Consider the following 26,829-nt stretch of genomic DNA (forward strand, 5'->3'; position numbering starts at 1 on the left):
AGTCTTACTTTCATATTCTTTTCTTGTTTCTAGTTTTAATTTATTTTTTTTTTACATTATTATATTTATCCGTTTAAGTGTTGCTAACATTTCTGTGACAAGGAGATTTTAAGAAAAAAAAAAAGTTAAAAAAATTGAGAATAGATTTTGTAATCTATTTGAAACCAAAACTTATACAGTTGATATTGAAACAAAAGGAGGGAGAATTTATATAAAAAAAGGAGCAAGGAAATTAAAAAAGAAGCATATATTTCATATATATTTATTTACAATCAAGAATTTAAGACAAATCTAAATATTAAAAAAAGAGGAGATTAGTTCCTACCATAGGTTATCATTATATACAAAATATTCCCACTTATCTTTATTTTTTGGATTTTTTTTTATAATTAGTATTTTTTTTCTATTTTTTTTTCTCAAACGAACGAAGCATTAACAGACAAATAAAGTGATAGTTTATTAGCTTTTTAATTTTAAAGGACAACTTGTTTTAAGGTACAGAACATATTCACCTTAAACTTCATTTCTGAGGCTTATATTTAGTCTTTATTTCTATAATATAAATATTAAATAATACACTTTACCCTCAAGAATAAATATTAATTTTTTAAATAAGTTTATTTTCAAGTAAGCTTTTTTAGTTTTATTTTTCAAAAAATATGTAACTTTATAGATATATTATTGTTTATTTCAAGTAATATTATTAATAAATCATAAATACTTTAACAAAAACAATTATGGCTATGGATCTTCGAGTTGGTAATAAATATAGGATTGGTAGGAAAATTGGTTCGGGTTCTTTTGGAGATATTTATCTTGGTATTTATTTTTTAATGATTTTTTTTTGTTTTGACTGAGCCAGATTTAATTCAGGAACGAATATTATTTCCGGAGAAGAGATTGCTATAAAATTAGAATCATCTAAAGTAAAGCACCCCCAACTGGAGTATGAGGTTGTTGTTTCCTGCATTTTGTGTAATTATTTATTTTTATTAGGCACGAGTATATAAAGCTCTTGCTGGAGGGGTTGGCATACCTTTTGTTCGTTGGTTTGGTACAGAATGTGACTATAATGCAATGGTTATGGATCTTCTCGGGCCTAGTCTAGAAGATTTGTTTAATTTTTGCAATAGAAAATTTAGTCTTAAAACAGTTCTTCTTTTAGCAGATCAGCTTATCTCTAGAATCGAGTATATTCATGCAAAATCATTTATTCATCGAGACATTAAGCCTGACAATTTTCTCATGGGCATAGGGAAAAGAGGAAATCAAGTAAATGTTATTGATTTCGGATTAGCAAAAAAATTTCGGGATCCAAAAACTCATCTGCATATTCCATATAGGGAAAATAAGAATCTTACTGGCACTGCAAGATATGCAAGTATTAATACCCATCTTGGTGTTGGTAGGATCTCTTTTTTATTTAATATTTAATTTATAATATTTTAGAGCAGAGTCGTAGAGATGATTTAGAATCTCTTGGATATGTAATGATGTATTTTTGTAGGGGGTCTCTTCCATGGCAAGGATTAAAAGCAGCAACAAAAAAACAAAAATATGATCGTATTATGGAAAAGAAAATGACAACTCCTACAGAGGTTCTTACTAGAGGCTTTCCAAATGAATTTGCTATTTATTTAAATTATACAAGGTCATTACGATTTGATGATAAGCCAGATTATTCATATCTGAGAAAGCTGTTTCGTGATCTTTTTGTTCGGGAAGGTTTTCATTATGATTATGTGTTTGATTGGACAATTTTTAAATATGTAGTTAACAAAAATCATCTTTAAATATTTCTAATGATTGCACAGAATCAAACTAAACAAACTCAAACTATTACCCAAACACAACAAGAGGAGGGTGGTGTACATGTATTAGATGATCAAAATACTAATTTTCAAAAAACAAGGAATGCAAATACTATTGCTCAAACATCAGCTACTAATGGCATGCAATCATCAGTGTTTCCCTCTCGACTGGGAGGAAATTCTGGATCAATGAACACTTCTCGTCGAAAAATCCAACCTCAAACAAATGAGGCTACCTTATCTATTGCTCCTATTGATTTTTCCAGGACAACAAATGTCTCTGGAAGTGACAGGATGTAAGTTGTTTGTTTGTATATTTTTTTTTAATTTAGATCTTTGAACTTATTATAATAATAGGCTTCGATCTCAAGCCAAAAATGGATCTTCTGGATATACAATTAATAATTCGTGTAAAATCAAAAGAGAGGAGGGTCAGCATGTTTCTACAAGTCAGACTGGATGGTACTGATTTTTTTTTAAACAAGAAAAAACAGTTATTACATTTTATCTGTTTCATTGACTTTAAACGTCTATCGGTCTCTACAAATATATAAATGTTTACATTAATCAATTCGACTAACTTTAAAAAAGAGTTTCACTACCTTGGCAATTTATGAGATTAAGTTTCCTTTTTATTCTGTTTAATTGTATCATTATAATAACTTTCGCTTATTTTTTTATACTTTTTTATATATAACAAAGCAGCTCTAATAAATTCCTATTTGGGTAGCAATTCAATGTTGAGAAATTGTCTATAGAATTTAAACATTGGTTTATTTTTTATAACGAGAGCATTAATAATTTCTAGATATCAAAATATAAAAATAGGATAGGAGAAAATGATCATTTAGTAGGACAGCATTTAAGTAATTTTGAACTTTAAAATTTATTTTAATATAGGCGTTTCTATTTTTATAATTGATAATGATTTTTGCTGTCTTGTTAAATGTTCTGTTCTTAATATCATTAATAGTATCTTTAGAAATTTCTTTTAAGAATGTAAAAGCAATCTAGTTTTATAAAAAATTTAATTTAGTTTTTAATGTTTAAAAACATTTTTAAAATGAAACCGATTTTTAATATTAATTTTTTAAGAATTTTATCTAAATTTATAGTTTTCAAGGTAATTATTAAGTTTCTTTTATATAAAAAATTAGATATACATTTTGATATTAATTTATTTATATTTACTTTATAATTATTCAAATGATTAAGTATTTATCATAAAATATAGAATAATAATAATATTTATAATTTCTGAATAAATATTATTTTAAAGAATAAATTCTCATAAATAACATAAAACATAGAAAATAGCTATTAAAATATTTGAAACTTAATTTTTATTAAATATTTTTGAATAAGTCACTAAAATATGAAATTTATTAAATACATTCCAATTTTTAAATTTTATTCTATTCTATAATTCTGATATACAAAAATTTATAATATTATAATTAAATAAAAAAATATTGATTATAATATTTTAATATTAGCAATTTTTTTGAGAATATTTTTAATGTGTATCTCTAATTGTCCGCATTTCTTTCAAAAGATTATGTCTTTAAAGCCCATAAATCTCCCCAATACGCCTTTCTAGCATTTTGATAATGTATTTTACCATACCTTTTTGATATTATCATCCGTTTTATACTACCATCAGACACACATGTATCCATTACAACATGTCCATGCTTTTTTAATGGTGGTAAAATAAGTCGATGCCAACTATAAGGATCAGAAAATAATTTATCTTTACTAAGGTTAGTCTTCGATTCTTTCAAACTAGGTCTAACAATTTCTTTTCGAATAATGCAATAAGAAAATTTAGAATTTTCTATATTAGAAGCAAAATGCTTTATTTTTTGTAGATATATAGGTCTAATTAATCTTTGACCAAAATGACACCACTTTTTAGGATTGAATCTATGACCATCGAGATAAAGCGGACATTGTTTATCATGAGGACACTAATGAACTTTAGTATTCATAAAGATTCTATTTTAATAATACCGGTGAAATAACATGAGCAACGTTTGTAACTTCTGATTTTTTTGAATTAGAATCAGAGTTAGACAAAATTATTTGTCTAGCCTTAGCTATAGCCTGATAACCAAGAGGATTTCCTCTTTCTAAAAGAAGTAATATACCATTTTCTGGAGAAACTTTAGCCCACAATTTTCTTATAGAATTACTAAAAATGCGTTCAGGAACATTTGTATCCAAAATCATATGATTTGCAATAATAAAATCAAATTTAAACTTCGTAATAGATGAAAAATTAGAAATAATTTTTGTTTTATTAGCTTTATGAATATAGAGAGTACGTTTTCTCATAGTATATATTGGCTCTAGAACCATTATACTCTTTACTTTTTCGATAGAATTTGAAAATAATTCTTGAAAAACTAAAGCACCAATACCAGGTCCTTCGCCACAATCTAAAACTGTCTCTGGAACCCATTTGTCACCAAGCCTTAACCGCAACTCATTAATTACATTATATAATGATGCATAAACCTGAGGCATTATGTAAAAAAGATAAGAATCCGCTTCAATTTCAGAAAAATTGTCTTTAATTTTCCGAAAGCCTCTAAAAGGATGCATTTTTATAAAAGATAAACGAATATTAGACTTATAAGAATCTAGAAAAAGTTAAAAGAAATATATACATATATATGTCTGGTTAAAATACTTTCAATGATATCTTGAATGCTTTTAACAATACTAGAAGGTATTTCAACATTTCCAACACGTTTATTGCTGAATACAGTTGCTGAGTATAATTTCTGTTGCGCTCGATCTAAATCTTGTAGACTTTTATTAGAAAAATAACATTTCATCATGATATCTCTAATTATGAACTCTCTTGACCCTTTAAAAAAGCTTAAATTTCTGAAAAAAAAGCTGAACATAAATATTTTTTAAACTATTTTCTAAATTTTCCAAATTTTTTTCTCATTTTAAAACCTTGAAAAGAAACTTCTATTAAAAAATAAAAAATATTTCTAAAAATATCCTGTAAATATTTATAATAATTAGAGATTAAAACATTATCGCAGATTCCTTTTTTTGTAAATCTTTAAAAATCAAAAACTTAAAATATAATTTAAAAGATAATTTTAGGATAAAAATTATTATACTTAAATACACATGTTTTTTTTTCAAATTTTAATAAAGATTAAATAGAGAATCATGAATTAAGGACAATCTTATTATAGATGAAATTTCTCAAAGATTCAGTTATAATTCAACTATCTCCTATCAAACACTTGGCACATTCAGATCCCAGTAAAAAACTCAAAAAGATTATGCCTTACGAACGAAATAGAAAGCGAAAAGCAAAAGAAAAGGAAGCTATATCAGAAGAACTATCAAATTCCAATTTAGTTATTTATGAATCTAAAAAAAAAAAAAATGAGGGAAACATCAAAAAAAAAAGTATGAAAAATGAAGACTTAGGCCTTTGTAATGAGGGCAGCTATACATTAAATTCTAAAACAAAAAAAAACAATCATATAGAATCAAAACAAAATATATCTTTTTCATTACAAGAACATGACACAAAAGATAATGAATACGTATATCTCTCCAATTCTGTATCTCCATTATTAACATTGAATATTCAGGACGAATTTATCTGGGATATAGAGAATAATATATCTTATAATGTATCATCTGATAATTATTCACTTATTTCTTCAAACCTTGATTATTATAGCGATTAAGTTTTAGTATATAAAAAACCAGGAGATTCTGATAATTGATGGATTTTATTTTAAGCTAAAGAGTTTTTTATAAACTATAACTTATAATATATATTGATCCACGTAATAATTCTATAATATGATTATTCAAAAACATACACATTTTTTCAGCATCATTATCCGTTATATTATAGTATTTAGAATTTATCGCAGATCATAATATTTGTATTTGTTTTATATAAATATTTAAAGCATTAAGCATAAATAAATATATTAATTATACTTAAGATCTCAACTATATTCATCCTGACTATTTTAAGAATTATCAAAAACATTTACATGATTTAAATCTAAAAATAATATCACTATATTTTTTTCAACTGTTTACATAAGAGTTATGAGTAAAAGCTTATACAAAAAATATCGAAAATATAGTTTACGTTTAACTATAAAATCAACAGCGTAAATCCCATGTTTTAAAAAACTTAATAAAAGAACAATGTTCTTTTCTCATACTATATCCATAAATCAAAGGTGCCATTATAAAATAAACAGAAATGACTATTTTAAAGAAAAACAATGTAAACAATTTAATTTGAAGTCTTTGAAGAAATCTAACTGAGATAAAATCCCAAAAAGAACATAGAGATAAAATAGAAAAATACAAAGCTGGTATATACTGAGATAATAAAAATTGCTTTTCCATAAAATAATACGGAAAATAATGAAAGATCCAACCAAGTAGGCTAGTGCCAATAAGATAATCATATCTTAAATAAACCTCTTTTTATAGTTAGTACTTTTTAAATATTTTCTTTTCTTCATACTATCATTATAAGATGGATAGCCTCTTTGTTCAGATAATATAACAAACAGCTTGAAAATACAATAAACTCCTACAAAAGCCAGTGTTAATAACCATATCAATGGATTTCCGAGAAAATAAATCTGATCATTTTTCTTTATCCAAAAATGTATTCCACGTCTCAAAAAAGGCCATGAAAACGGATGAGTACCAGCATTATATAAATCTTCCAAATGAAAGTTTTCTTCCCACATATGTTTATGTAATTCAAAAAATTTTTGAAAAAAAGCAATTTTTTTGTAGCTTACTTTTTCAATATTAATAGAAACTATAAATATTAATGAAAAAAAATATAGACAAAACACATCTTACAATCATCATGACTATTGTCTTCAATATACCACAAACTATTTTCATAAATTCCACTTTTTGCACATGTAACTTCTATTTGACCATGTCCCCATTCAGGAAGATAAATATTATTAGAAAATAATGCACACCCAGTAGATACATGAATTAAACGAAACTTTGTCTCAATTGCACGGACAGAAATCTTAGATTCATCAGTATAACTTCTTGATTTATCAATTTCTATTCTAAAAAGATCATTATGATCCCCAGGAAATCCTTTATGTCCATATCCTGAAACCTCATTTTGCCAATCTATATCAGATAAGGATGGTCGAACATCATGAGAATGCAATCTCCTGTTTGTTTCTAAATGATATAACCTAATTATAGAGCCATCTTGAATTGTTGAAAAAGAAAAAACTTCGTAGTTTGCATCTCCAGAATCTGTTATTAGCCAATTATTATTAGCATCCTCGTATAAATAAAGAGTTACTTGTTGTTCTATAAAAAATATTAGTAATTTTTTTTAGATAAAAAATATAAAAATACGCTTGCTTCCCGAAGGATAAGAATCAAAATGCGAATGTAAATAGCCATATGGAGAATTCAAATGTCGAATAGTTACTGTAGAACCATAAGAAACTGGCGCAGGAACAGACTTCACAATTCTATTATCAAATGTAGATAAAAATTCAGGACTTAGAAATACTCCATCATTTGCATTTTTCAAAAGATTTATATGAAGATAAAATGTAATAATATAAAATAAGGTAGGAATTATAATTAAAGAAAAAAAGCGAAAAAAAAAATGTTTAACCCAAGTTGTCTAAAATATAAGTCTTGAATCGGACAATGTATAATATCATACCAAGGCCATAGTAAGATCTTCTATAAAATGCCATAATTGCAAACACGCTAAAAGACCAATCCAAAAAAATGTAAAAATACCTACCCATTTTGTGCTGTTTAATAATTTAGAAATAAAATATAAAAAAAGTATAAGAACCTTATAAGGGCGCCTAACGTAAACCCAGTTGCCATTAAATAAGCCCACCACGCTTTTCTAAAAGGAATTTGTTGACATGATTCAAATAATCTCCAAAACAAATGTGTTAAAGCGGTAAAAAATAAAGCCAATGAATCATGAAATACAAATCTACTTTGTATAACTACAGAACTTTCAAAAATAATCAATATTGAGCCTAAAATAGCAGTATTTCTCGTAAATCTCATAACCCTCAATGTAAGATATGTAATAGGTGACAATAAAATACCAAAAATACAGGAAAACAATCGCGTAGGTATACGAGGAATACGATACAACGAATAAGCTCTAATACACCTCAATTAAAACTAATTGTAAAGAAAATACTCCTATAAAACAAACTTTTTGATAGTATACAAATTAACTGGTAGATGACCAAGAACCCAGATAAATAAAGCGTAAAGCATTCTTGCATAAGGAGGATCTTTATCAATATAAAATTCTTTTTTAATATAACTAAAAAATCATACGTCAATTAAAAATATTAGAAATTAAAAACAAATACTTATAAGCCAGTTGCATCATATAACTTTCATTAAAAACAAGATCAGAAGGATGATTTATCATATATGTTTGAACACAAGAACCAATAATTGTTAAAATAATAAGATACTTGATATCATTTATTCGTAATTTAATATTGGGTTGGCCAATAAGATTATTGAAATTATATACCATTTCTCTACTTCTATAAAAATTTATAAATAACTTGGCTAAAAAAATATAAATCTAAAAACAACTAAGTTTTTATAATTTTTTTATAATAACGTGACTTAAAATTTTTAAAATATGATATAAAATTCGAGATTTTTAAACTTCGAAACCTTTAAACAGTTTAAAAAATGATAAATTAAAACAATCAATATCCATATATTCACTAACTTTTCCGGATTTTATTATAAATAATGGTTTTTTATTTTATAAAACTATATTTTTATCTTAAAAATAAATTTATAAAATAAAAAAATACCTCTAAAACTTTAAAATGTTAAAATTAATATATATATGGTTATTATATGTGATTATTATATGTGATTATTATATAAGATCAAAAATACTTTATATATTATTTTACAGATATTCTTATTTTTTTTTAAAAAATAAATCTACATAATTTCTAAAAATTTAATGATATAGATGGAATCATATATGAAAATATCGTCCTTCTCACGAATATATACAGTATTTGTTTTGCAATTCCATATTCATATTTTTTTTTTTTCACATTTTTAATGTTATTGCTAACTTTTGTTATATAACTTTTTAATAACAAAAGATATGTATAATATTAATATAAACTAGATATAAGTGTATATAGATTATTGATACATTTAACACATTAAAAATACTTTTAAATCATTTCTTATGAAAAATAAAAGACTAAATGTTAAAAAATATGCATAATGGATTGAAAATTATTAATAGATTTAAAACACTTTTTTTAAAATACGATTTAAAATTATTTAATTATAATATAAAATCAACATTTCATGGATAAAATATAAAATATCCAATCAAAAAAATACTTAAAGAATCAAGAATGAAAGACTCTAATGTAGATAGAGAACGTATTATTAATTTTAGTATTTTTAAAAGGAATGAAATACAAACCAATTCTACAATTGAAACAAAAGATTTTAATAAAACAATTATCAAATATTTTGATTCAATAGAAACAAAAGAAGAAAATAATAAGGATATAAAAAAGGACAAAGATTTAAAAGAAAAATACGTAAACACATTAGTTACAAAAACATCGTCAAAAAATAATGAAGTAAAAATCCAGGCAATAAAAGTTCGCCATGGATTTAAAAACAAAGATTTAGAAAAATGTAATACCATAGGTGAAAATGTTAGTCTATTATTATTGCACTACTATTATTATATATTTAATACGAGCTTAGATATTTTATATGCACTATACAGCTAAACGGCATGAAACATGTGGTATTCCAAGACTTAAAAATGAAAAACTCCAAGATTGGAGAATGAGAGAAAGATTAAAAACAGTTTCTGCGGCATTATGTATATGTATGAATATTGGCGTTGATCCTCCTGACATAGTCAAAACAACTCCTTGTGCAAAATTGGAATGTTGGATTGATCCATTTTCATTACCATCACAGAAGTCATTAGAAGCTATAGGAAAGAATTTACAACAACAATATGAAACTCTTAGCACGCGTACGCGATATAAACAATATCTTGATCCTTCTATAGAAGAAACTAAAAAATTTTGTTCTGCTCAACGCCGTAATGCCAAAGATGAACGTATATTGTTTCATTACAATGGACATGGAGTTCCAAGACCTACGGAAAGTGGTGAAATATGGGTATTTAATAAAAATTACACTCAATATATTCCAATATCCTTATATGATCTTCAAACATGGCTAGGTTCTCCATGTTTATATGTTTATGATTGCAGTGCGGCTGGTAATATTCTTATAAATTTCAATAAATTCGCAGAACAGCGTGATGCGGAAACTCAAAAACAACGCGCATTTGATTCAACTATTCCTATATCATCATTACAAAAAGAATCTATTCAATTAGCTGCATGTGGGCCTAGAGAATGGCTTCCTATGAACCCCGACCTTCCAGCAGATTTGTTTACATGTTGCCTAACATCACCTATTGAAATTGCTGTTAGATGGTTTGTTTTACAAAACCCTTTTCTTTCGAATATAACTATAGATATGGTAATGAGAATACCTGGACGCTTACAAGACAGAAGAACACCCCTCGGAGAATTGAATTGGATATTTACAGCTATTACAGATACTATTGCATGGAATATTCTTCCAAAACCCTTATTTAAAAAATTGTTTCGACAGGATTTAATGGTAGCAGCACTATTTAGAAACTTTCTTTTAGCAGAACGAATAATGAGAGTTCATCAGTGCCATCCAATGTCATATCCTTCTTTACCTCCTACTTATCATCATCCAATGTGGAATTCATGGGATTTAGCCGTAGATACATGTTTGGCGCAATTACCTCAGTTGCTTGAAGCAGAAAATGGAGGTCCTGCATATGAATATAAGCATAGTACATTTTTTAGAGAACAATTAACTGCGTTTGAAGTATGGTTAGAGCAAGGCTCAGTATTTAAAAAAGCACCTGATCAATTGCCAATAGTACTTCAGGTGCTTTTATCTCAGGTTCATCGTTTAGGAGCTTTAATTTTACTTAGCAGGTTTCTTGATCTGGGCCCATGGGCTGTGAATCTTGCATTGTCTATTGGAATTTTTCCATATGTCTTAAAACTTCTTCAGTCACCAGCTTCAGAGTTAAAGCCTGTTTTGATTTTTATATGGACTAGAATATTAGCAGTTGATGGCTCTTGTCAATCTGATCTTCTTAAAGATGATGGTTATTCCTATTTTGTTCAAATTCTTTCCCCATCTTGTGGAAATTTATCAGTAGCTAACGTATCAGAACACCGTGCAATGTGTACCTTTATCCTTAGTATTTTTTCTAGAAATTTTACACAAGGACAAACTGCATGTTTGAATTCGGGAGTTTTACAGGCAAATCATGTGCATCTTCGTGATAAAGATCCTTTATTACGACAATGGTCATGCCTTTGTATCAGTCAAATATGGAAGGATTTTTCCGATGCAAAGCTTCTTTGTATTAAAGAAGGTATAGTTGATTCTTTATGTGATTTATTATCGGATCCTGTTCCAGAAGTTAGAGCTGCTAGCTTATTTGCTTTAACAACTTTTTTGAGTCATCCTATAGAAGATAAAGAAGTAATTGCTAAAGAGGATTATGTCGTTACGTCAGTACTAAATCTTTCTCTTGATGGCTCAAACTTAGTACGTAAAGAATTGATAGTTTTTTTGTCTCGGTATGTTTCACACTATAATAAGAAAATTATGGTTACAGCATTTGAGCATTTAATGCACGAATTTTTCAATTTCGGTCTTAATGATTCTAAATTTCAGAAACCTCTTGTTAATTATAGTACAAATTCTTTATTTTTAACTGTATGGAAAACATTATTATTACTCACTGTAGATCCATTTTTGGAGGTTGAATTGGCTAGCATTCATGTTGTGAACAAAATATATAATATGCTTATTAAATCTCAACTTGGAAGTACAACAAAATTTATTGTTGAAAAAGTAATAGGTATTAAGAATGATACAACATATAAATCGAAATTACATAGTTCTACGAATGAAAATATTAAATCAACATCTTTTGGGACTCAACAAACACCATCTACTTCAAAACTAACTAATACTTTAAAATGCTCTACTTCAATAGCTTTATCCTTGAAAAATCTTAAAATTGGAACTTATAATGAAGCATCAGCACTAGAATCTAATCTTTCCTTTGATGAAGACATTCATCATAGATCAGCAAATCATCATTCAACTTTAATTAAACCTTTCCCTAAAAATTTTAACTTAAAATTTTATAAATCATCTAAACATATAATTCAAAGCACTTTTTTTGATTGGAGCTGTGAATATTTTCAAGAACCCCAAATGAAAGTAGGTTATTTTTTCCTTAACATATTATTTTATTAGTCTTTTATAGCCAGCGGAAGCAGATGAACCAGGAAGTGTTAATTATAATCAACGGTTATGGAGAAGGAATCGTAATGAAAAAATTATAAATGAAGCCTGTAGCTTAAAAGATATAGCAGGTTTTAGCCACAACTTTTTAAATTTAACTTAACTTAATATAGATTCACTATCATGGAGTAATCAAATTTGTAATCTCAAATCAGGTTTTGCACAGATTTCACATCTTTTATTTCATCAATTTGAGTCTCATCTTATTTGCACTGATGATCAAGATAATGTAGAAGTATGGGACTGGGAATCTGGAATAAAATTAAACCAATTTTCAAATAACAATACATTTGGAGCACGAATTACTGGCATAAAATTTATAAATGAAGATGATATTGGATATATATTAGTTGGATCTTCTGATGGCATTATACGAATATATAAAAATTATGACACAGAATCTATAGAACTTGTTACTGCATGGAGAGCATTAACAGATATAATTCCACTAAATCGCGGTAATGGTTTAGTTATCGATTGGCAGCAAAAACGCGGTATACTTTTTGTCGGTGGCGAAGCAGAAATTATCAAAATTTGGGATACATCACAAGAAATGTGTTTAAACGTATAACATTAGTTCTCAAAAATTTAATATGTAACTTTTTTTAGAATATATCTACAAAATCCAGAAATTGTATTACTTCAATTACTTCAGATGAAGTTGACGGTAATATTTTTGTTGCCAGTTTTGGTGATGGTACTATACGTATTTATGATCAAAGAAATTCTCCAAGAGATGCAATAGTTAGGATCTGGAAAGAACATAAAACTTGGATTCCTACTATAAGTATGCAAAAATGTGGAAATCGGGAACTTGTTTCAGGAAGGTTTATTTTTTTACTATTATTATTTATATATCTAATTTTTAAGTATTTCTGGTGATGTAAAACTTTGGGATATTAGGCTTGATAATTCTATAAGAACCATTAATACTCATTCCGATGGTTTACGATCGCTTTCTGTCCATGAACATATCCCATGCATTGCTACGTATTTTTTTAGCCTAATTAATTAATTGATTAATTAATTATATATTAGGGGTTCTACTAATAGTGATCTTAAAGTTTGGAATACAGATGGATCAAATTTATCTGCATTTAAATACTACTATAGTTTTTTGCATCAAGGAAAACCTACATCAGTTAACGCTTTAAATTTTCATCCTCATAAAGCTATTTTAGCATGTGCTAATGGAAATGACAGTCATATAAATATCTTTACATGCGACATTGGACGAAATCATTGATAAACATGAACATTTTTTAGAATTATAATTTATAATATAAAAAGTTAAATTATGTAACATATTAAAAATAAGTACAGACAAGTTTTTTTTTTAATTACTTCGTATACTTGAATATTTTAATGTTTGTTTATAAAAGTAAAGCATATTCTAATAAAAATAAAGATTTATAATTATCTTAATATTTTTATTATATAATATTCAAAACTTCAAGTTCTAATAAACTATATAATTCATCTTTAAATTAATTTTAAAATAAGATAATTTTCTACATATTAATAATATTTTTTAGAAATATTACTAAATATTACTATTTATCTTTATTAATATCCTATCTAATATACTTTAAAACATCAAAATAACTTTTATAAAAATCAAATATAAATATTTTGATAATATATATATATACATATATCCAAAAGTAATATATTAAATAATGTTCTATCTTTTTTTTGAAATTTAAACAAAAACATGTATAAAAAATTAACTATTATTTTAATAAAATCATTTTTATATTTGATATTTAAATTTTTTATTTATAATCATATTTTTAATTTTAGAACAGAAATTTAAATTATTATTACCATAATCTAAAAACATTAACTTATAGTTTAATATATCAGTAAGCCATTTAATAATTTATAAGGAAAATTTTATACAATTTCATTAAAACAAAAACTTTTAGAAAAATTATAAAAAAAACATTATATGAATTTCTTCAAAATTTATAAATGTAAATAAATCTATTAAAATTTAAAACATAACTTTAAATCAATAATATTTACATTATCATATTTTGTAATAAAAATAAAATTATACAATATTTTATATAGCATAAAAATCATTTCTTTTATAAATATTATAAAAAATCTTTTTAAAAAGTTAATATTTAAAACAAAAAATTAAAAAGATAAAAAAAATATAAAAAGAAACTAATCAAAATCTCTTACAATAAATATCTTCGCAAAATTGTTAAACATCAAGTAAAAATAAATTGCATTAATAAATATATTAAATTAATATAAAATAATATAAAATAATATTTATAACTAAATTCGTTAACTCTTAAACTTATTCATGTTTAACTAGATAACAGACAATAATGTAGTTCTAATAAAATTCTCGAGTATTGAAAATGATTTCTTACGAGATTTAATCAAACTTATTGAAATATTATTTTTAATTTTTAATTTATATAGAGAAATACAATAATTAAGGATATTATAATACAATATAATAATTTTATATAATAAAAACAAATTTCAGTACATAAATATACTTATTCTTTTTCTTACTCTTAGAAATATACAAATATAAACAGCACTAACATAAATATCAAATAGAGGGAAATTATTTCATAAATAATATATATTTATATTTTATCTAATTAATAAAAATACCTAAATCTTATTTTTAATCAACATAATTACAAATACTTAAAAACATATTTCAATTTTCTACATATCAGCTTTAACCGAGAACTCCTAGAAACTTGATAAAAAGAAATAGAATATCAAAAACATGTCATAAAACTTATGAACTATCTTATCAACATTGGAATTCTTAACACGATATATAATAATGATTTCTTAATTTTAAAATTTATACTAATGCCAAAAATATTTACTAAAAACTTAAAGACGGATATTAATATAGCAAATATTGGACCTTTTTTCAGTACTATTCTTGTATTTATTAAAAAAATAACTATTTACTAGGAAAATATGTATATATGTTATCTTTAGAATGTAATTCCCTTGATTTCTGAGTTCATTTTTTTTATATATCCTTTTTTTAAAAAAATTTATAAACTATTATAAAATTCAAATATTTAGAGAAATATCTTATATTAATTAACTTATATATATTATAAATATAGAATTTATCTATCTAAAATTTATAAATTTTTTTAAATTTTTAAATTTCAGTAACAAAATTTTTCATAAACGTTAATCAAGTAAATCGATTTTAAAAATTTCATTTAATCAAGATGGTAAGACATAAAGCATATAAAAAAACGTGATTCCAAAGTCTTAATTTTAACGAAAGGTTCTATATGTTTTTTAAAACTAAAAAATAATGCTATCTTAATAAATAGCTAAATAAATAAAAATTTAATTTTTATAAAAAAATATTAAATTAAAAAATATAAATATATTTTTCAGTAAAAATCTTCTATATTTATACTTTGTTAGTTATTAGGGAACTAATTAAATGACAACAAATTATATTTTTCTAAAATATATCACTAACATTTTTTCCAGGCACTAGCAGTTGATCTTTTAAATCCTGTACCTGAAGCGGAAGCACGAAAACATAAACTTAAAAGGCTAATTCAGAGGCCAAATTCCTTTTTTATGGTAGATAACTTTACTTTTTTTTTACTTTGACTTATATATTATTTACACAGGATGTAAAATGTCCAGGTTGTTTTAACATTACAACAATTTTTTCACATGCGCAAACTGTTGTTATTTGTGGTTCATGTGCCAGTGTATTATCTCAGCCTACAGGTGGAAAGGCTCGTCTAATGGAAGGTTGTTCTTTTAGAAGAAAAAATTAACTGTTTAAACATAATTCACTTAAACAATTCTTTTTACACATTAACTCATCTTACATTTTTTTGCATTCTTGAACATTTTTCTTTTGGAATATATTTTTGTACAAAATAAATCGTTTCCTTTTTTCAATTCTATACTATCAATTCTATTCATCAATTTCTTCCTCATTCAATACATTTAATTCTTTCAGCCAATTTTCCACTTCTTTTCATCATAAAAGAAATCTTTTTTATTATTTAATGCTTTACCTTCAATATTGCCTAAATTTACTATTTTTTGCCCTATTAAATTTCCTAATTTATAAATGAGCAATGTTGGCAAATTCTTATCTGGATATCCCTGAATTGCCTTATTTCCCTGTATTTTTACCATTTTTATGTATGGATATTTCATTGCTATCTGCTTTAACTTTTCTGCTAATCGTTGACTCGCTGAAATCCTATTTTTCTTCAATTTAGATCATAATCTTGATTAATATTCATGAAATCTTACGTATCTTTGTATAAAAAAACTAGAACACATGTATTATAACTTGCTTCAGTAACTTCTGTAATCCATTCCTTATACTCAATCATACGTATTTCACCATACTTAGCACATGCTGCATAGGCCTGTAATTCCTGTAAACGCCGTTCACTATTTTATCAAACCAATTCTATATATAATACAAGCTTTACCTGTACGCCTTTACAACTGGGTCATCTAAATCATCTAATTCTGAATGTTCTGAAGATTTCAATTCTTCTACATAAGGCTCTTGTATTTCTTTTGATGAATCTGCCTCTTTCTCCTGTATTCGAGCTGAAACAATACCATAAGCACGTAACAAATCATTCCTATATATATTTAAAGTGTATATGGGCATTTAAAGTCATTTACCATTCAGTATCTTCCATATAGGCAACGAATCATCCGTATATCCGAAGTAAACGATGGATAAAGGAATAGAGAGTTTAAAAGCAGAAGAACGTTTTATATTTCCAGGAGAACAGGTACCTTTCAGTGATAAAGATAAGACAAAGTTACAAATTGGCCACGGTTTAGCTTATTTTTATCAAGCAGATAAGCTTTTTGCAACTCAAACAGGTTGGTTAAAACAGCCAACAAAAAAGAAAATCTCTATTAATTATAATAGAGGAAAAGTAAGTGTTTTAAATATATTTTTTTAAAAAATTTTAATAAAATTTAGTATATACCAGTTATTGGTGATTCAGTCATAGGACAAGTTATGATTCGACATAGTGAAGGATATAAAGTGGATATAGGAAGTATTCGTCAAGCACAATTAGGAATACTTGCTTTTGAAAATGCAACACGTAAAAATAGACCAAATCTTCAAGTAAAAATATAATATAAAAATATAAATTTATTATTAATAAAATATTAAGGTAGGATCACTAGTTTATGCCAGGGTTATCTGTATAGATAATGAAACAGAACCTGAAATAGAATGTGTTAATCCATTAAACGGAAAATCAGTGTACGGAGAGTTAAAAGGTGGATTTCTTGTTCATAAACTATCATTTCATTTATGTAGAAAGTATTTTTTTTTTTTATATAATTAGTTTTAATTAGATACAGAATTCTCGAAAAAGATCATCCTTTTCTATCAATTTTAGGCGCGTCAATACCATTTGAGGTTGCAATTGGATCAAATGGAAGAATATGGATACATAGCGAAAATCTTGGTATTACAATTACTTTAGCCCAAGCATTTAAAAAGTGTGAATATTTAAATGACAACGAAATGATCAAAGTATGTGAAGAGACTATCAGAGAAGCACATAAATGGATGCATCATAATATACCATATGAACAAAAAAATAATTAATAAAAAATATCAATTATAGTCGATAAATATATATTGTAAATCTTAAAGAACAAGACTTTCTTTTAAAAAAGATATAACCATTTATGCAATTCCATTTGTAGCCAATGTTGCCACTAACTTGTTTTCACTTCTAACGCTTAGTTTTAAAGTAATTTCATTTTTTGAAAATACTTTTTTAAATATTAATATAAAAAGAAAAATAAAGCATATTACATACCTAGTTTTGCAACAGCTAAAATTGTAATGCCATTTGTACTTTTTCCAGAAAGCTTCATTATATGAAAAAACGAATTTGTAACATTATCAGTACCCTCAATAGGTTGCATAGATAATTGTTCTGATATTCTATAACATGCATCTAAGAAACAATATTAATGTAATTTTTTATATAACTTAATGACAATAACCCTGCAAAGATGTTATTGAGCTAAGAGAAAACGTCTCTACAACTTCATTTTTATCAGTTAAAGAATCCCAAAGTTGAGTAAAATTATTTATATAAATGGGAGAAATATAATCACCAGGAGATAACTCTAAAGCTTCAATCTAAAATCATTTAATCCAATAATATAGATATAAAGCCATAAACCTGATATTCATCGTCATATCCTACTTTTTCAGGTTCACCCGTGCTTGGATCTATTTCTTTAGTTATAAATTTTAAAACATTGGTGAAAGTTGTAGTAACAAAAAAATCTGGATTCTCTCTTAAAAAGGAAACATAAATAGAAACAGAAGAATTATGCTCTGCTTTTGGTGCCTGTATAATAAACTCTTCTTTTAAAGAAGGATCATCAGGTTCTGAAACCATTGAAATATTTTCTAGAATAGCATCTGAAAGAGTATTTAGAAGATTAAACTATGTTTATAAGAAATAATAAAATAAGGGAAAAACTATACCTGAAGAACAATATGCTCTTTAAATATATGTTTAACTGCAGTAATAGAATACTCAATTCCAGATTCTGTTAATTCTATCGGCTTTAAAGTGCTTTTTAGAAGAGGACCATAATCCTTAAATTCTGAAATAGATTGAAGAATGTTGGAATATTGAGAGATAACATCTTCAGAAAAGCTATTTACAAGAGATAATTGTTGAGTCGCTTCAGTTAATGTGGACAATGATTCCAATTCAGCTATTTTTTGTCTATATGATTCAGAGTCCATTTCTTCCTTACTAATAATTGGTATAGATGAAATATCAAATTGTTTTTCAAAAGAATTAGATGAAATATAAGATACAAGTTGGTATTCCAAAGCAGAAAAGGAAAATGCATTATCTAAATATTTTAAATAAGATCATTAGGATTTTTTACTAACTATTCTTAAAAATATCTGAAATACTATCGTCTTCTAAAAATTTAATATTTAAAACAGCACGATCTCGAACTTCATCATCTGAATCTTCTAAACATCTTTTAAGCAAAGTCTTTATACTAATCTTAAGGTCAGAATTATTTAGCCCTTGACCAAATTTCGACAAAGCAGATACAGCAGCAGCTCTTACTAATGCATTTTCTAAAACAATTCTATTATATATATATCGAATATATTTAGTTGATTGATTAATACGGGGCCCCTCTATACCAAGCATATGAAGAATTCTAATTGTTAATTTTGTAAATTCGCAATCTTCAATAAATTCACAAAGACTAGATAATGCATCTTCTTTAGACTCAGGAATAAATTTAATCATATCAAACAATGTTTCAACTACTGAGTTTTTAAAATCATAACCGCCCTCATCTCTTAAAGCATTGTTCAAAAAAGAAAGCATAACAGCTTGCTTAGATGGAAATTTAAGACATAATGACCTAATAGCATCTATAACAATAATTTTAAACTCATCAGTAATATCACTCATAAATCCTTGAATTTGCTTCATCAATTTATCAATATTGACCTCATTTCCTGTTTTAAGAAGGGTTGTTATGGCAAATGTTGCAATCGATTTATTAGTATAAGAAATAAGACTTTCTATATCGGAATTACAACATCCAACCAAATGTGGTTTTGTCATTGCAAATCTATTCAAAATTCTAATTGCAGAAAACCTGCAAACTGTCCGAGGAGACGATAAAAACACTCTAAGCGCTAAAAAATAAGAAAATATAATTAATATTTGGAATACAAACTGGTTATCGCAGGTAAAGACTCATCCTCAGTCACATCCCTCATCTGAAGGATTATTTTTGCAGCCTCAATGTTGACCATGTCATTTTTATAGTGCAAAAATTCTTCCAATAATTTAAGCATGTTATATCGTTGACTTTTTTTTTTAAAATAAGAACATAAACATTTAAAAATTACCTTTGATCATCTTCAATAACTTTTGCAATATATCTCACTAGCAAAATGACAGCTAAATTACTTTTAAGCTGAATGTTTCCATAAGAGGATCCCTTATTATAATAATTACAAAATCTCTGGACCATTTTCATAACAGCCATACGATCATGATTCCTTATAAGATACAACAAACCTAAAGCATGGTATTGGGTAATAAAACTTTGGTTTTGTCGATTGTTTACACTTGTTAAATATGGTATTATAGACAAATTTACTGCCGGTTTTAAAGAAAGCGCCTCAAATATTTCGTTCGCCCATTTACGTACAATGTCTTTTGCAATAGAGAACAAATGGTAGGAAGAAATCAATCCAGCTGAAGAAACAGAGGGCGTTTTATCAATAATAGCAGTTTTAATAATACGTTCAACAGTAGGAACAGTTGTAGCCTATCAAACATTAGAAAACCATTAGCCTTTCAATCAAAAATAATAACATCGACAATTCTGGATAAAGAACGGATAGCATTTGGCCTATAAATAGCATCAAGATTTACGGTCGTATCTTTTATTACACTCGATGTAATCATAATAATTATTTCTGCTGTTCTAGCTAATTCCTTAATAATAACATATACCATTTGTCGTAATGCTTCCTAAAATCTTTTATTTTTAAAAACAAAACAACCATCAATCTATACATCTTTATGCTGAAAAAGCTTTGTTATCCCAAAAAATAACTCTGTAGCATCTCGCATTGCAAAATGATCACCCGTATGCAAAAGATAAGCAATTTTCATCAACAAGAGACGGCAGACACGAGGATTAATAGGCGATTTATTAAATATTCTCGCTTCCTGAAGTACTGCTGTTTTATCAATATGGTGAAAGATATGCTCTTAAAAATATTTAATAAATCTTCTTATTTAGAAAAAATATACCTGAATCTTCATCCTTCTTTGAAAAACTCATTAAGAATATTGATTATCTATAATTATTTATTAAAAATGAATTAACTTGTGATTATTTAGATGTCTCTTAAAGGTTAGGTTTTTAAAGACCGTATAAACGCCTGTTTAAAAAAAGTATTTTATAAAAATATAAGAGATAAATTAAGGTATTTTTTAGAGAAAACAGAAGGTCTTTTCTTGCATTTTTAGACTAATTTTCTAATCAGAATGACACTAATTACATCTAAAAGAAAACGAAGTTCAGAAATCCAAATATCGAAACCTATAAAAAAAACCTTTGTAAAAAGCACAATTGATGTTCCAATTAAACGTGCTGTACTTAAAGGTATCTCATTTTATTTATTAGGAAAGAAAAAAGTGATTTGGAAGGGCCAGATGCATTTATACATAAGAGATCTATACCTCATCCTGTAGATGTTTCAAATAAAATATTTATCTCAAGAAAAACACTTTTAATGAACGTCATCAAGAAAATAAAACAAAAACTAATGTAGGAATACATACATGTTTTTTATAAATATAAATAGGTAATATATAGGTCTTTTAATTCTAAAAGCAAACCTATTATTTTATATGCACAATCAGCTGCTATTGAGCGTGCACTTGAAATTGCACTTGTTTTATCGCTGCAAATACCATTAGATATTCAAATACAAACAGGTACTATTGAAATCGTCGACGATGTTTTACCATATGACATGGTATAATTTTTATAACTTGTTTAACTAAATAGTTTACCAATTAAAAGGATAAAATGATAACAAGTCAAATACGTCTAAATTCAACTGTTCAAGTAATTATTTCACTTCTTGATCAACCATAATTTTTTTTTTTTAAATTTTACTATTTCAACAAATCATATAATCAGATTTATCATAAGAACACTTCTAATTCTTTTTATAATCAAAATAAATATATGAAATATTAAAATGATATCTTAAATATACACGGTTTTATCGTTTTTATTTAATATTCGTTTTTTTATTTAAAAAAAATAAACCTTAAAAAACATTATTAATTAAATATAAGAACTTAAGTAAAACAATTTCTTTAGAACATCTTTTTTATTTCATGTCAAATTAAAAGCTTTATTATTAACAATAATGGCATTTCTTTTCAAACAAAATAAAAAATTAAAAAAACGGCGCGGGGCTTCAACAAAAACTTTATTCTCAGCCTTTTGAGAGCACAGAATCAGGACACATGAATAAAGAGTCATCTTATCCATGGTATCGACAGAAGATTCTTGGTCCATGTCCATTTCCTAGATATGGACATGCAAGTAATTCTACAGTTAGTAAAACAGGAGATATATATATATTTGGGGGGCTTGTTAAAGAAAAGGTCAAACATGATCTATGGATCATTGACTCCGGTAATTTTTAGTCTTTTTCACATTATTATTTAGTAAAATTTTTGTTATTTTTTACTGATATTTGATCATAGCGACTATGATGTCATATCAAATACAAACACCTGGAGATTGTCCTAGCTCCCGTGTAGGCCATGCAGGACTTGTAATAGGGAATGCATTTATTGGTTTTATTATTTTTTTAAAAAGCGAAATTTTAACATACTTTAGTATTTGGAGGAGATACAAAAACATCGAAAAATAATGTAAATGATAATTCTTTATATTTGTTGAATACCACATCGAAGATATGGACAAAGGCGCTAGTTTATGGAAACAAGCCTCCTGGGAGATATGGTCATACTTTAAATATTCTTGGGACTAAAATTGTTATTTTTGGTGGACAAATGGAAATATACTTTTTTAATGACATGTTTTTATTTGATTTGGATACATGTATGTTTTATTGTATATGTTAACTAAAATATAATATTTATAGTAAATACCCTTAATGCCAAATGGGAATTAATAACTCCTGTTACGAGCTTACCGCCTGCTCGTACTAATCACATAATGATTACATATCAAGAAAAGCTTTATTTGTATGTAAATATTTTTTTTATTTTATAGAAACCTAATGTCTAAGATTTGGTGGTACAAATGGTACTCAATGGTTTAATGATGTTTGGGTCTTTGATTATAAAAATCTTTCATGGAAAGAAATTGCTTGTAATGGTTGTATTCCTCAACCTCGAGAAGGACATTCTGCCGCATTAGTAGATGATATTATTTATATTTTTGGAGGTCGTGGTTTAGATGGTTCAGATCTAGGAGATCTTATTGCATTTAAAATATCAACATCAAGGTGGTATATTTTTCAAAATATGGGACCTTCTCCAAGTCCTCGTTCGGGACATGTCTTAACTAGTTTTGGTCAAAAAATAATTGTACTTGGGGGGGAAGGTTCTTTAAGTAAAGTAGAAGATTCATCAATTACTTATATCTTAGATACATGTAAGTGCTTAATATAATGTTTTTAACATTTCTAAGATATTTACTAGCAAAAATTCGCTATCCACCCGAAATATCCATTCCGAATCTTGGTTCAAGTCCAATGATAAAATCTGGAAGTTTATTAGCACCTTCTCCTTTATCGCCTATGCCTCAAAAAGCCTTATCCATGTCCAGTTCAAAATTAAATCAAGGATCAAAAAGTCCTCTTGGTGTTACTGCCCCATCAAAATTATTACAGCACTCTGAGTCTTTACGAACCGATATGCAAACTATGTCTTTAGAACAGTTTCATAAACAAAGAATATCTAGAAAGCACAATAGATCGAAGGATTTGTCTACTTCCTTTAAAGAAGAATCTAATAGTCTTCATCATTCCAATAGTGTGAACAGTATGTATTTTTATTTTTTTTAAATAAAATTAATTAATAATAGATTTACAACTTTCAAGGTCTCAAAGTCAAGATCAAATAAAGAAAATTACTGTAAATGATATAAAATTAAATACAGATCAAACGAATAACAACAATCAAAATGAAACTAAGCCGGTATCAGCTATGGATGAAAACCAAATTGAAGATATAGAATTAACTAAAGAGAAAAATTTAAATACAGATAATTCTCAAGCAAATAACAAAGATATGCAGCATTCGAAATTTAAAGAAAACATAGATGAACTTAAAGTTAAAAATGAGTTATTGCAAGCAGAATTAGATTTAATAAAGAGCCCTGATTTGGAAAAGTCATCTACAGAAGTTTTTTTTTGATTCTATTGAAAGGCAAAATATGATTGAAAATCTTATATCTTTGAAAAAACAGATAACATTACTTAAATTAGAAATTTTATCACAGACAAAAGCTGCAAGCTTAAAAATAGCAGAAGCTGAAGCAGAAAAAAATAATTGTTTGCAAGAAGCAGCATATTATAAGGCAAAACTTGCAGCTTTATCTACTCCAGAAATATTATCAACTGTAGAAAATGCTCGTATTTCAGAATTAAGCACCAAACTATCTAATACTATAACTTCACGACAGGAATTAAATGAGAAGCTAACATCATTATCTGAGGATATTGTGTTGGAGCAAAGAAAAGTGCAACAACTTGAAGATATGAACCAAAACTATCTTAAAAGAATAAAAGTTGCTGAAAGCGCCCACGAACGAATTTCTACTGAGCTAAATGAAATAAGATTAGCTTGTATTAATGCGGAAGAAAAAATTAAAGAGCAAGTTTCATTAAAAAACAATCTAGAATGTGAAAAAAACCAATTGAACCAGGAAAACATTGCATTAAAACAAGAACTTGATGATCTTAAAGAAAAAAATATGCTTTATTTAAAATCTATTGAAATGATTAATATTTCTGTCTCTATGGCAGAAAATCGTATAGCTAATTCAGAAAGTAAATCTCAAAAAGATCAGGAGGCTCGTGTAGAACTTCAAAATAAAGTTAATCAGCTTACTAGAGAACTTATGTTAGAAAGCAATAAAAAACAAGCTCTTGAAGAAAAAATCACCAATCTTGAATCTAAAATATTAAATATTACTAAGGAAGCTAATGTAGCACGAGAAATTATGAATGAAGGAATTCTTGAATTACTTAAAAAATCTAGAGAAACATCGTCTAGCAATTCTTTAAATGACAATCAAATTAAAATGCTCCAGGAACAACTAGCATCTATTAAGTCTTTATATTCCGCATTACAGGTATCAGCTAATAAATCTGTTAAAGATTTAGTTGCAGCACTAGAAAAAATTTCTCAACTTGAAACCTTAAATTTTAGTTCTAACAGAGAAATTCAAGATTTAAGAGATAAAATGCTTGATTTACTTAAAGAATTAGATGCTCTCAAAAAGGATCATAGAAACATGAAAATTTTATTGACTACTAAAGATAAAGATTTAGAGATAGCTCATATGAAAGCATCTGCTATATCACGATTACTCGAAGAATATCCCTTATTAGAAGAACAGAAAATATCTAAAAATGATGCTGTTTCATGCGTAACTAGAGGCACTAGCATGACTCCTGATGCTTTGAATAAAGATAATTTTAAAAAACCCGAGGAAGCATTAGAGCAAAATAATCATATTAAACTAGAGATTGAAAAATCCGATGACCTAGATGTTTCCGATCTAGAAAATACAGAGAGTAAGACTCTAAATGACAAAGTTATAGAAAACAATTCAAAAAGTTATAAAGATACTCCGTCTGATAATATCTCTTCAATTAATCTAGAAAAAGAAGCTCTTGATCTGGAAAGACAGAAGGTAATCGATGCAGAACGCCGTTTAGCAGAATCTACTCAGAATTTTAAAGAACGCTTGCAGCAACTTGAAAGCGATTACCAATCAGCAGTCTTCTATATGAAAAGTACTGAAAACATGCTAAAACGCATGAAGGTAATGTCTTTTTTCTAACACAATTAATATTTATGTTTTCTAGGAGGAACTTTCAAAATATAAAATACAAAATTTCCATTTAAAACAAGAAAATGATAATTTAAAAAATTATAGAAATATGACTATTCTAAATTTTAAAGACCATAAAATTCATGATAATGAGATGCAGAATAATTCATTCAATCATGACTATGCTGAAATACAAGCTCATAAAGATATTTTATTACAAGAAAAAGAATTAGAAAGTCTTGAAGAAAAATACATTAACTTAAAAAATACATATTATGACAATAACAAGGAATCTACCGATATTATCTTTCCGGAATTGGAAAAAACAATTGACTTAGAAACGATTTCAAAAAATAAAAATTTAATTTTTGAGAATTTGTCCAATGATCAACTAATTTTTTCAGACAAAATATCCGAAGATAATATTATTCCAAATTTAGAAGATTTAAGTAATGCAAATAATTATATAATAGATTCTATGGAAAATGACTCTATATTTTTGAAAGAGTCAGAACAACTTATACCTATAGATCACTATAATATTCATGAAAGTACATCACTCAATTCCGATAATATAACAAAAAATGCTACTTTTAAAGAATCTGTATTTTCAAGAACATCTGATACATTAGACTCTTTAGCAAATGAACTGGATCAATTACGGTATTGAATCTTTTTATATTATAAAAATTCTAACGTTATTAAGTACACAGTGGGAATCTACACACAAAGATTATGAAACTTTGTTATCAGACTAACAAAAGATCAGCATCCAATTAAAATACTGTTCATCTATGAAAGAATATTATTTAAATAAACATTTTTGGAATATCAGATAATCTACAAAATATAC

At 26.4% G+C, this 26,829-nt stretch overlaps 11 protein-coding genes across 11 annotated transcripts; 7 read left to right on the forward strand and 4 right to left on the reverse strand.

Annotated features, from left to right (window-relative positions):
- Window positions 1–467: 467 nt before the first annotated feature.
- Window positions 468–2,280, forward strand: PNEG_00834 (hypothetical protein; the record flags this gene model as incomplete). The annotated part of the gene is made up of 8 exons (XM_007874552.1): window positions 468–495; window positions 544–627; window positions 674–819; window positions 874–953; window positions 997–1,405; window positions 1,450–1,769; window positions 1,815–2,107; window positions 2,169–2,280. Exons 3-8 carry the CDS (start codon window positions 738–740, stop codon window positions 2,278–2,280), a joined length of 1,296 nt encoding a protein of 431 aa, XP_007872743.1. The 5' UTR covers window positions 468–495; window positions 544–627; window positions 674–737.
- A 958-nt stretch (window positions 2,281–3,238) lies between these two features.
- PNEG_00835 (hypothetical protein) lies at window positions 3,239–4,766 on the reverse strand. The gene is made up of 3 exons (XM_007874553.1): window positions 4,507–4,766; window positions 3,825–4,456; window positions 3,239–3,781 (listed from the first exon to the last, which is right to left on the reverse strand). The coding sequence occupies exons 1-3, from the start codon at window positions 4,724–4,726 to the stop codon at window positions 3,368–3,370; spliced, it is 1,266 nt and encodes a 421-aa protein (XP_007872744.1). The 5' UTR covers window positions 4,727–4,766; the 3' UTR covers window positions 3,239–3,367.
- Window positions 4,767–4,895: 129 nt separating this feature from the next.
- On the forward strand, window positions 4,896–5,560 carry PNEG_00836 (hypothetical protein). The gene is made up of 2 exons (XM_007874554.1): window positions 4,896–5,392; window positions 5,441–5,560. Exons 1-2 carry the CDS (start codon window positions 5,033–5,035, stop codon window positions 5,537–5,539), a joined length of 459 nt encoding a protein of 152 aa, XP_007872745.1. The 5' UTR covers window positions 4,896–5,032; the 3' UTR covers window positions 5,540–5,560.
- Window positions 5,561–5,972: 412 nt separating this feature from the next.
- PNEG_00837 (hypothetical protein) lies at window positions 5,973–8,397 on the reverse strand (the record flags this gene model as incomplete). Its single annotated transcript, XM_007874555.1, has 8 exons — window positions 5,973–6,301; window positions 6,346–6,651; window positions 6,696–7,175; window positions 7,224–7,500; window positions 7,543–7,636; window positions 7,681–8,007; window positions 8,062–8,175; window positions 8,225–8,397. 8 exons carry the CDS (start codon window positions 8,395–8,397, stop codon window positions 5,973–5,975), a joined length of 2,100 nt encoding a protein of 699 aa, XP_007872746.1.
- An 862-nt stretch (window positions 8,398–9,259) lies between these two features.
- Window positions 9,260–13,637, forward strand: PNEG_00838 (hypothetical protein; the record flags this gene model as incomplete). The annotated part of the gene is made up of 7 exons (XM_007874556.1): window positions 9,260–9,571; window positions 9,624–12,227; window positions 12,274–12,382; window positions 12,425–12,876; window positions 12,921–13,138; window positions 13,182–13,301; window positions 13,350–13,637. The coding sequence occupies 7 exons, from the start codon at window positions 9,260–9,262 to the stop codon at window positions 13,555–13,557; spliced, it is 4,023 nt and encodes a 1,340-aa protein (XP_007872747.1). The 3' UTR covers window positions 13,558–13,637.
- Window positions 13,638–15,511: 1,874 nt separating this feature from the next.
- PNEG_00839 (40S ribosomal protein S27) lies at window positions 15,512–16,117 on the forward strand (the record flags this gene model as incomplete). Its single annotated transcript, XM_007874557.1, has 3 exons — window positions 15,512–15,547; window positions 15,819–15,914; window positions 15,965–16,117. The coding sequence occupies exons 1-3, from the start codon at window positions 15,545–15,547 to the stop codon at window positions 16,115–16,117; spliced, it is 252 nt and encodes an 83-aa protein (XP_007872748.1). The 5' UTR covers window positions 15,512–15,544.
- Window positions 16,118–16,162: 45 nt separating this feature from the next.
- Window positions 16,163–17,023, reverse strand: PNEG_00840 (hypothetical protein). Its single transcript, XM_007874558.1, has 5 exons — window positions 16,995–17,023; window positions 16,793–16,951; window positions 16,608–16,751; window positions 16,364–16,554; window positions 16,163–16,319 (listed from the first exon to the last, which is right to left on the reverse strand). The coding sequence occupies exons 1-5, from the start codon at window positions 17,009–17,011 to the stop codon at window positions 16,261–16,263; spliced, it is 570 nt and encodes a 189-aa protein (XP_007872749.1). The 5' UTR covers window positions 17,012–17,023; the 3' UTR covers window positions 16,163–16,260.
- Window positions 17,024–17,047: 24 nt separating this feature from the next.
- PNEG_00841 (hypothetical protein) lies at window positions 17,048–17,993 on the forward strand (the record flags this gene model as incomplete). The annotated part of the gene is made up of 4 exons (XM_007874559.1): window positions 17,048–17,257; window positions 17,305–17,454; window positions 17,504–17,655; window positions 17,697–17,993. 4 exons carry the CDS (start codon window positions 17,048–17,050, stop codon window positions 17,944–17,946), a joined length of 762 nt encoding a protein of 253 aa, XP_007872750.1. The 3' UTR covers window positions 17,947–17,993.
- A 34-nt stretch (window positions 17,994–18,027) lies between these two features.
- PNEG_00842 (hypothetical protein) lies at window positions 18,028–21,401 on the reverse strand (the record flags this gene model as incomplete). Its single annotated transcript, XM_007874560.1, has 11 exons — window positions 21,173–21,401; window positions 20,933–21,129; window positions 20,729–20,887; window positions 20,257–20,681; window positions 20,082–20,215; window positions 19,267–20,040; window positions 18,847–19,226; window positions 18,536–18,805; window positions 18,354–18,492; window positions 18,164–18,304; window positions 18,028–18,116 (listed from the first exon to the last, which is right to left on the reverse strand). The coding sequence occupies exons 1-11, from the start codon at window positions 21,201–21,203 to the stop codon at window positions 18,028–18,030; spliced, it is 2,739 nt and encodes a 912-aa protein (XP_007872751.1). The 5' UTR covers window positions 21,204–21,401.
- Window positions 21,263–22,025, forward strand: PNEG_00843 (hypothetical protein; the record flags this gene model as incomplete). The annotated part of the gene is made up of 6 exons (XM_007874561.1): window positions 21,263–21,275; window positions 21,339–21,348; window positions 21,409–21,527; window positions 21,572–21,692; window positions 21,741–21,903; window positions 21,951–22,025. The coding sequence occupies 6 exons, from the start codon at window positions 21,263–21,265 to the stop codon at window positions 22,023–22,025; spliced, it is 501 nt and encodes a 166-aa protein (XP_007872752.1).
- A 380-nt stretch (window positions 22,026–22,405) lies between these two features.
- PNEG_04264 (hypothetical protein) lies at window positions 22,406–26,734 on the forward strand (the record flags this gene model as incomplete). Its single annotated transcript, XM_019757787.1, has 10 exons — window positions 22,406–22,577; window positions 22,649–22,741; window positions 22,785–23,009; window positions 23,053–23,155; window positions 23,200–23,567; window positions 23,615–23,956; window positions 24,000–24,319; window positions 24,384–25,967; window positions 26,011–26,639; window positions 26,683–26,734. The coding sequence occupies 10 exons, from the start codon at window positions 22,406–22,408 to the stop codon at window positions 26,732–26,734; spliced, it is 3,888 nt and encodes a 1,295-aa protein (XP_019613396.1).
- Window positions 26,735–26,829: the final 95 nt, after the last annotated feature.

Source organism: Pneumocystis murina (assembly GCF_000349005.2).
Source record: "Pneumocystis murina B123 chromosome Unknown supercont1.3, whole genome shotgun sequence".
In the NCBI taxonomy this organism is placed as follows: domain Eukaryota; kingdom Fungi; phylum Ascomycota; class Pneumocystomycetes; order Pneumocystales; family Pneumocystaceae; genus Pneumocystis; species Pneumocystis murina.

Excerpts from the sequence above, each read along its gene's own strand:
- PNEG_00836 (XM_007874554.1), top strand. The coding sequence starts at position 5,033 with ATGAAATTTCTCAAAGATTCAGTTATAATTCAACTATCTCCTATCAAA. Across the intron at positions 5,393-5,440 it reads ACACAAAAGATAATGAATAC|GACGAATTTATCTGGGATAT; the intron begins GTATATCTCTCC and ends TTGAATATTCAG.
- PNEG_00835 (XM_007874553.1), bottom strand. The coding sequence starts at position 4,726 with ATGTTCAGCTTTTTTTTCAGAAATTTAAGCTTTTTTAAAGGGTCAAGA. Across the intron at positions 4,457-4,506 it reads CATTCAAGATATCATTGAAA|ATTCTTATAAGTCTAATATT; the intron begins GTATTTTAACCA and ends AACTTTTTCTAG. Across the intron at positions 3,782-3,824 it reads TTGCTCATGTTATTTCACCG|TGTCCTCATGATAAACAATG; the intron begins GTATTATTAAAA and ends AAAGTTCATTAG.
- PNEG_00840 (XM_007874558.1), bottom strand. Across the intron at positions 16,555-16,607 it reads GTTTTTTTATACAAAGATAC|GATTTCAGCGAGTCAACGAT; the intron begins GTAAGATTTCAT and ends GAAGAAAAATAG. Across the intron at positions 16,320-16,363 it reads AAATTTAGGCAATATTGAAG|AAGTGGAAAATTGGCTGAAA; the intron begins GTAAAGCATTAA and ends TATGATGAAAAG.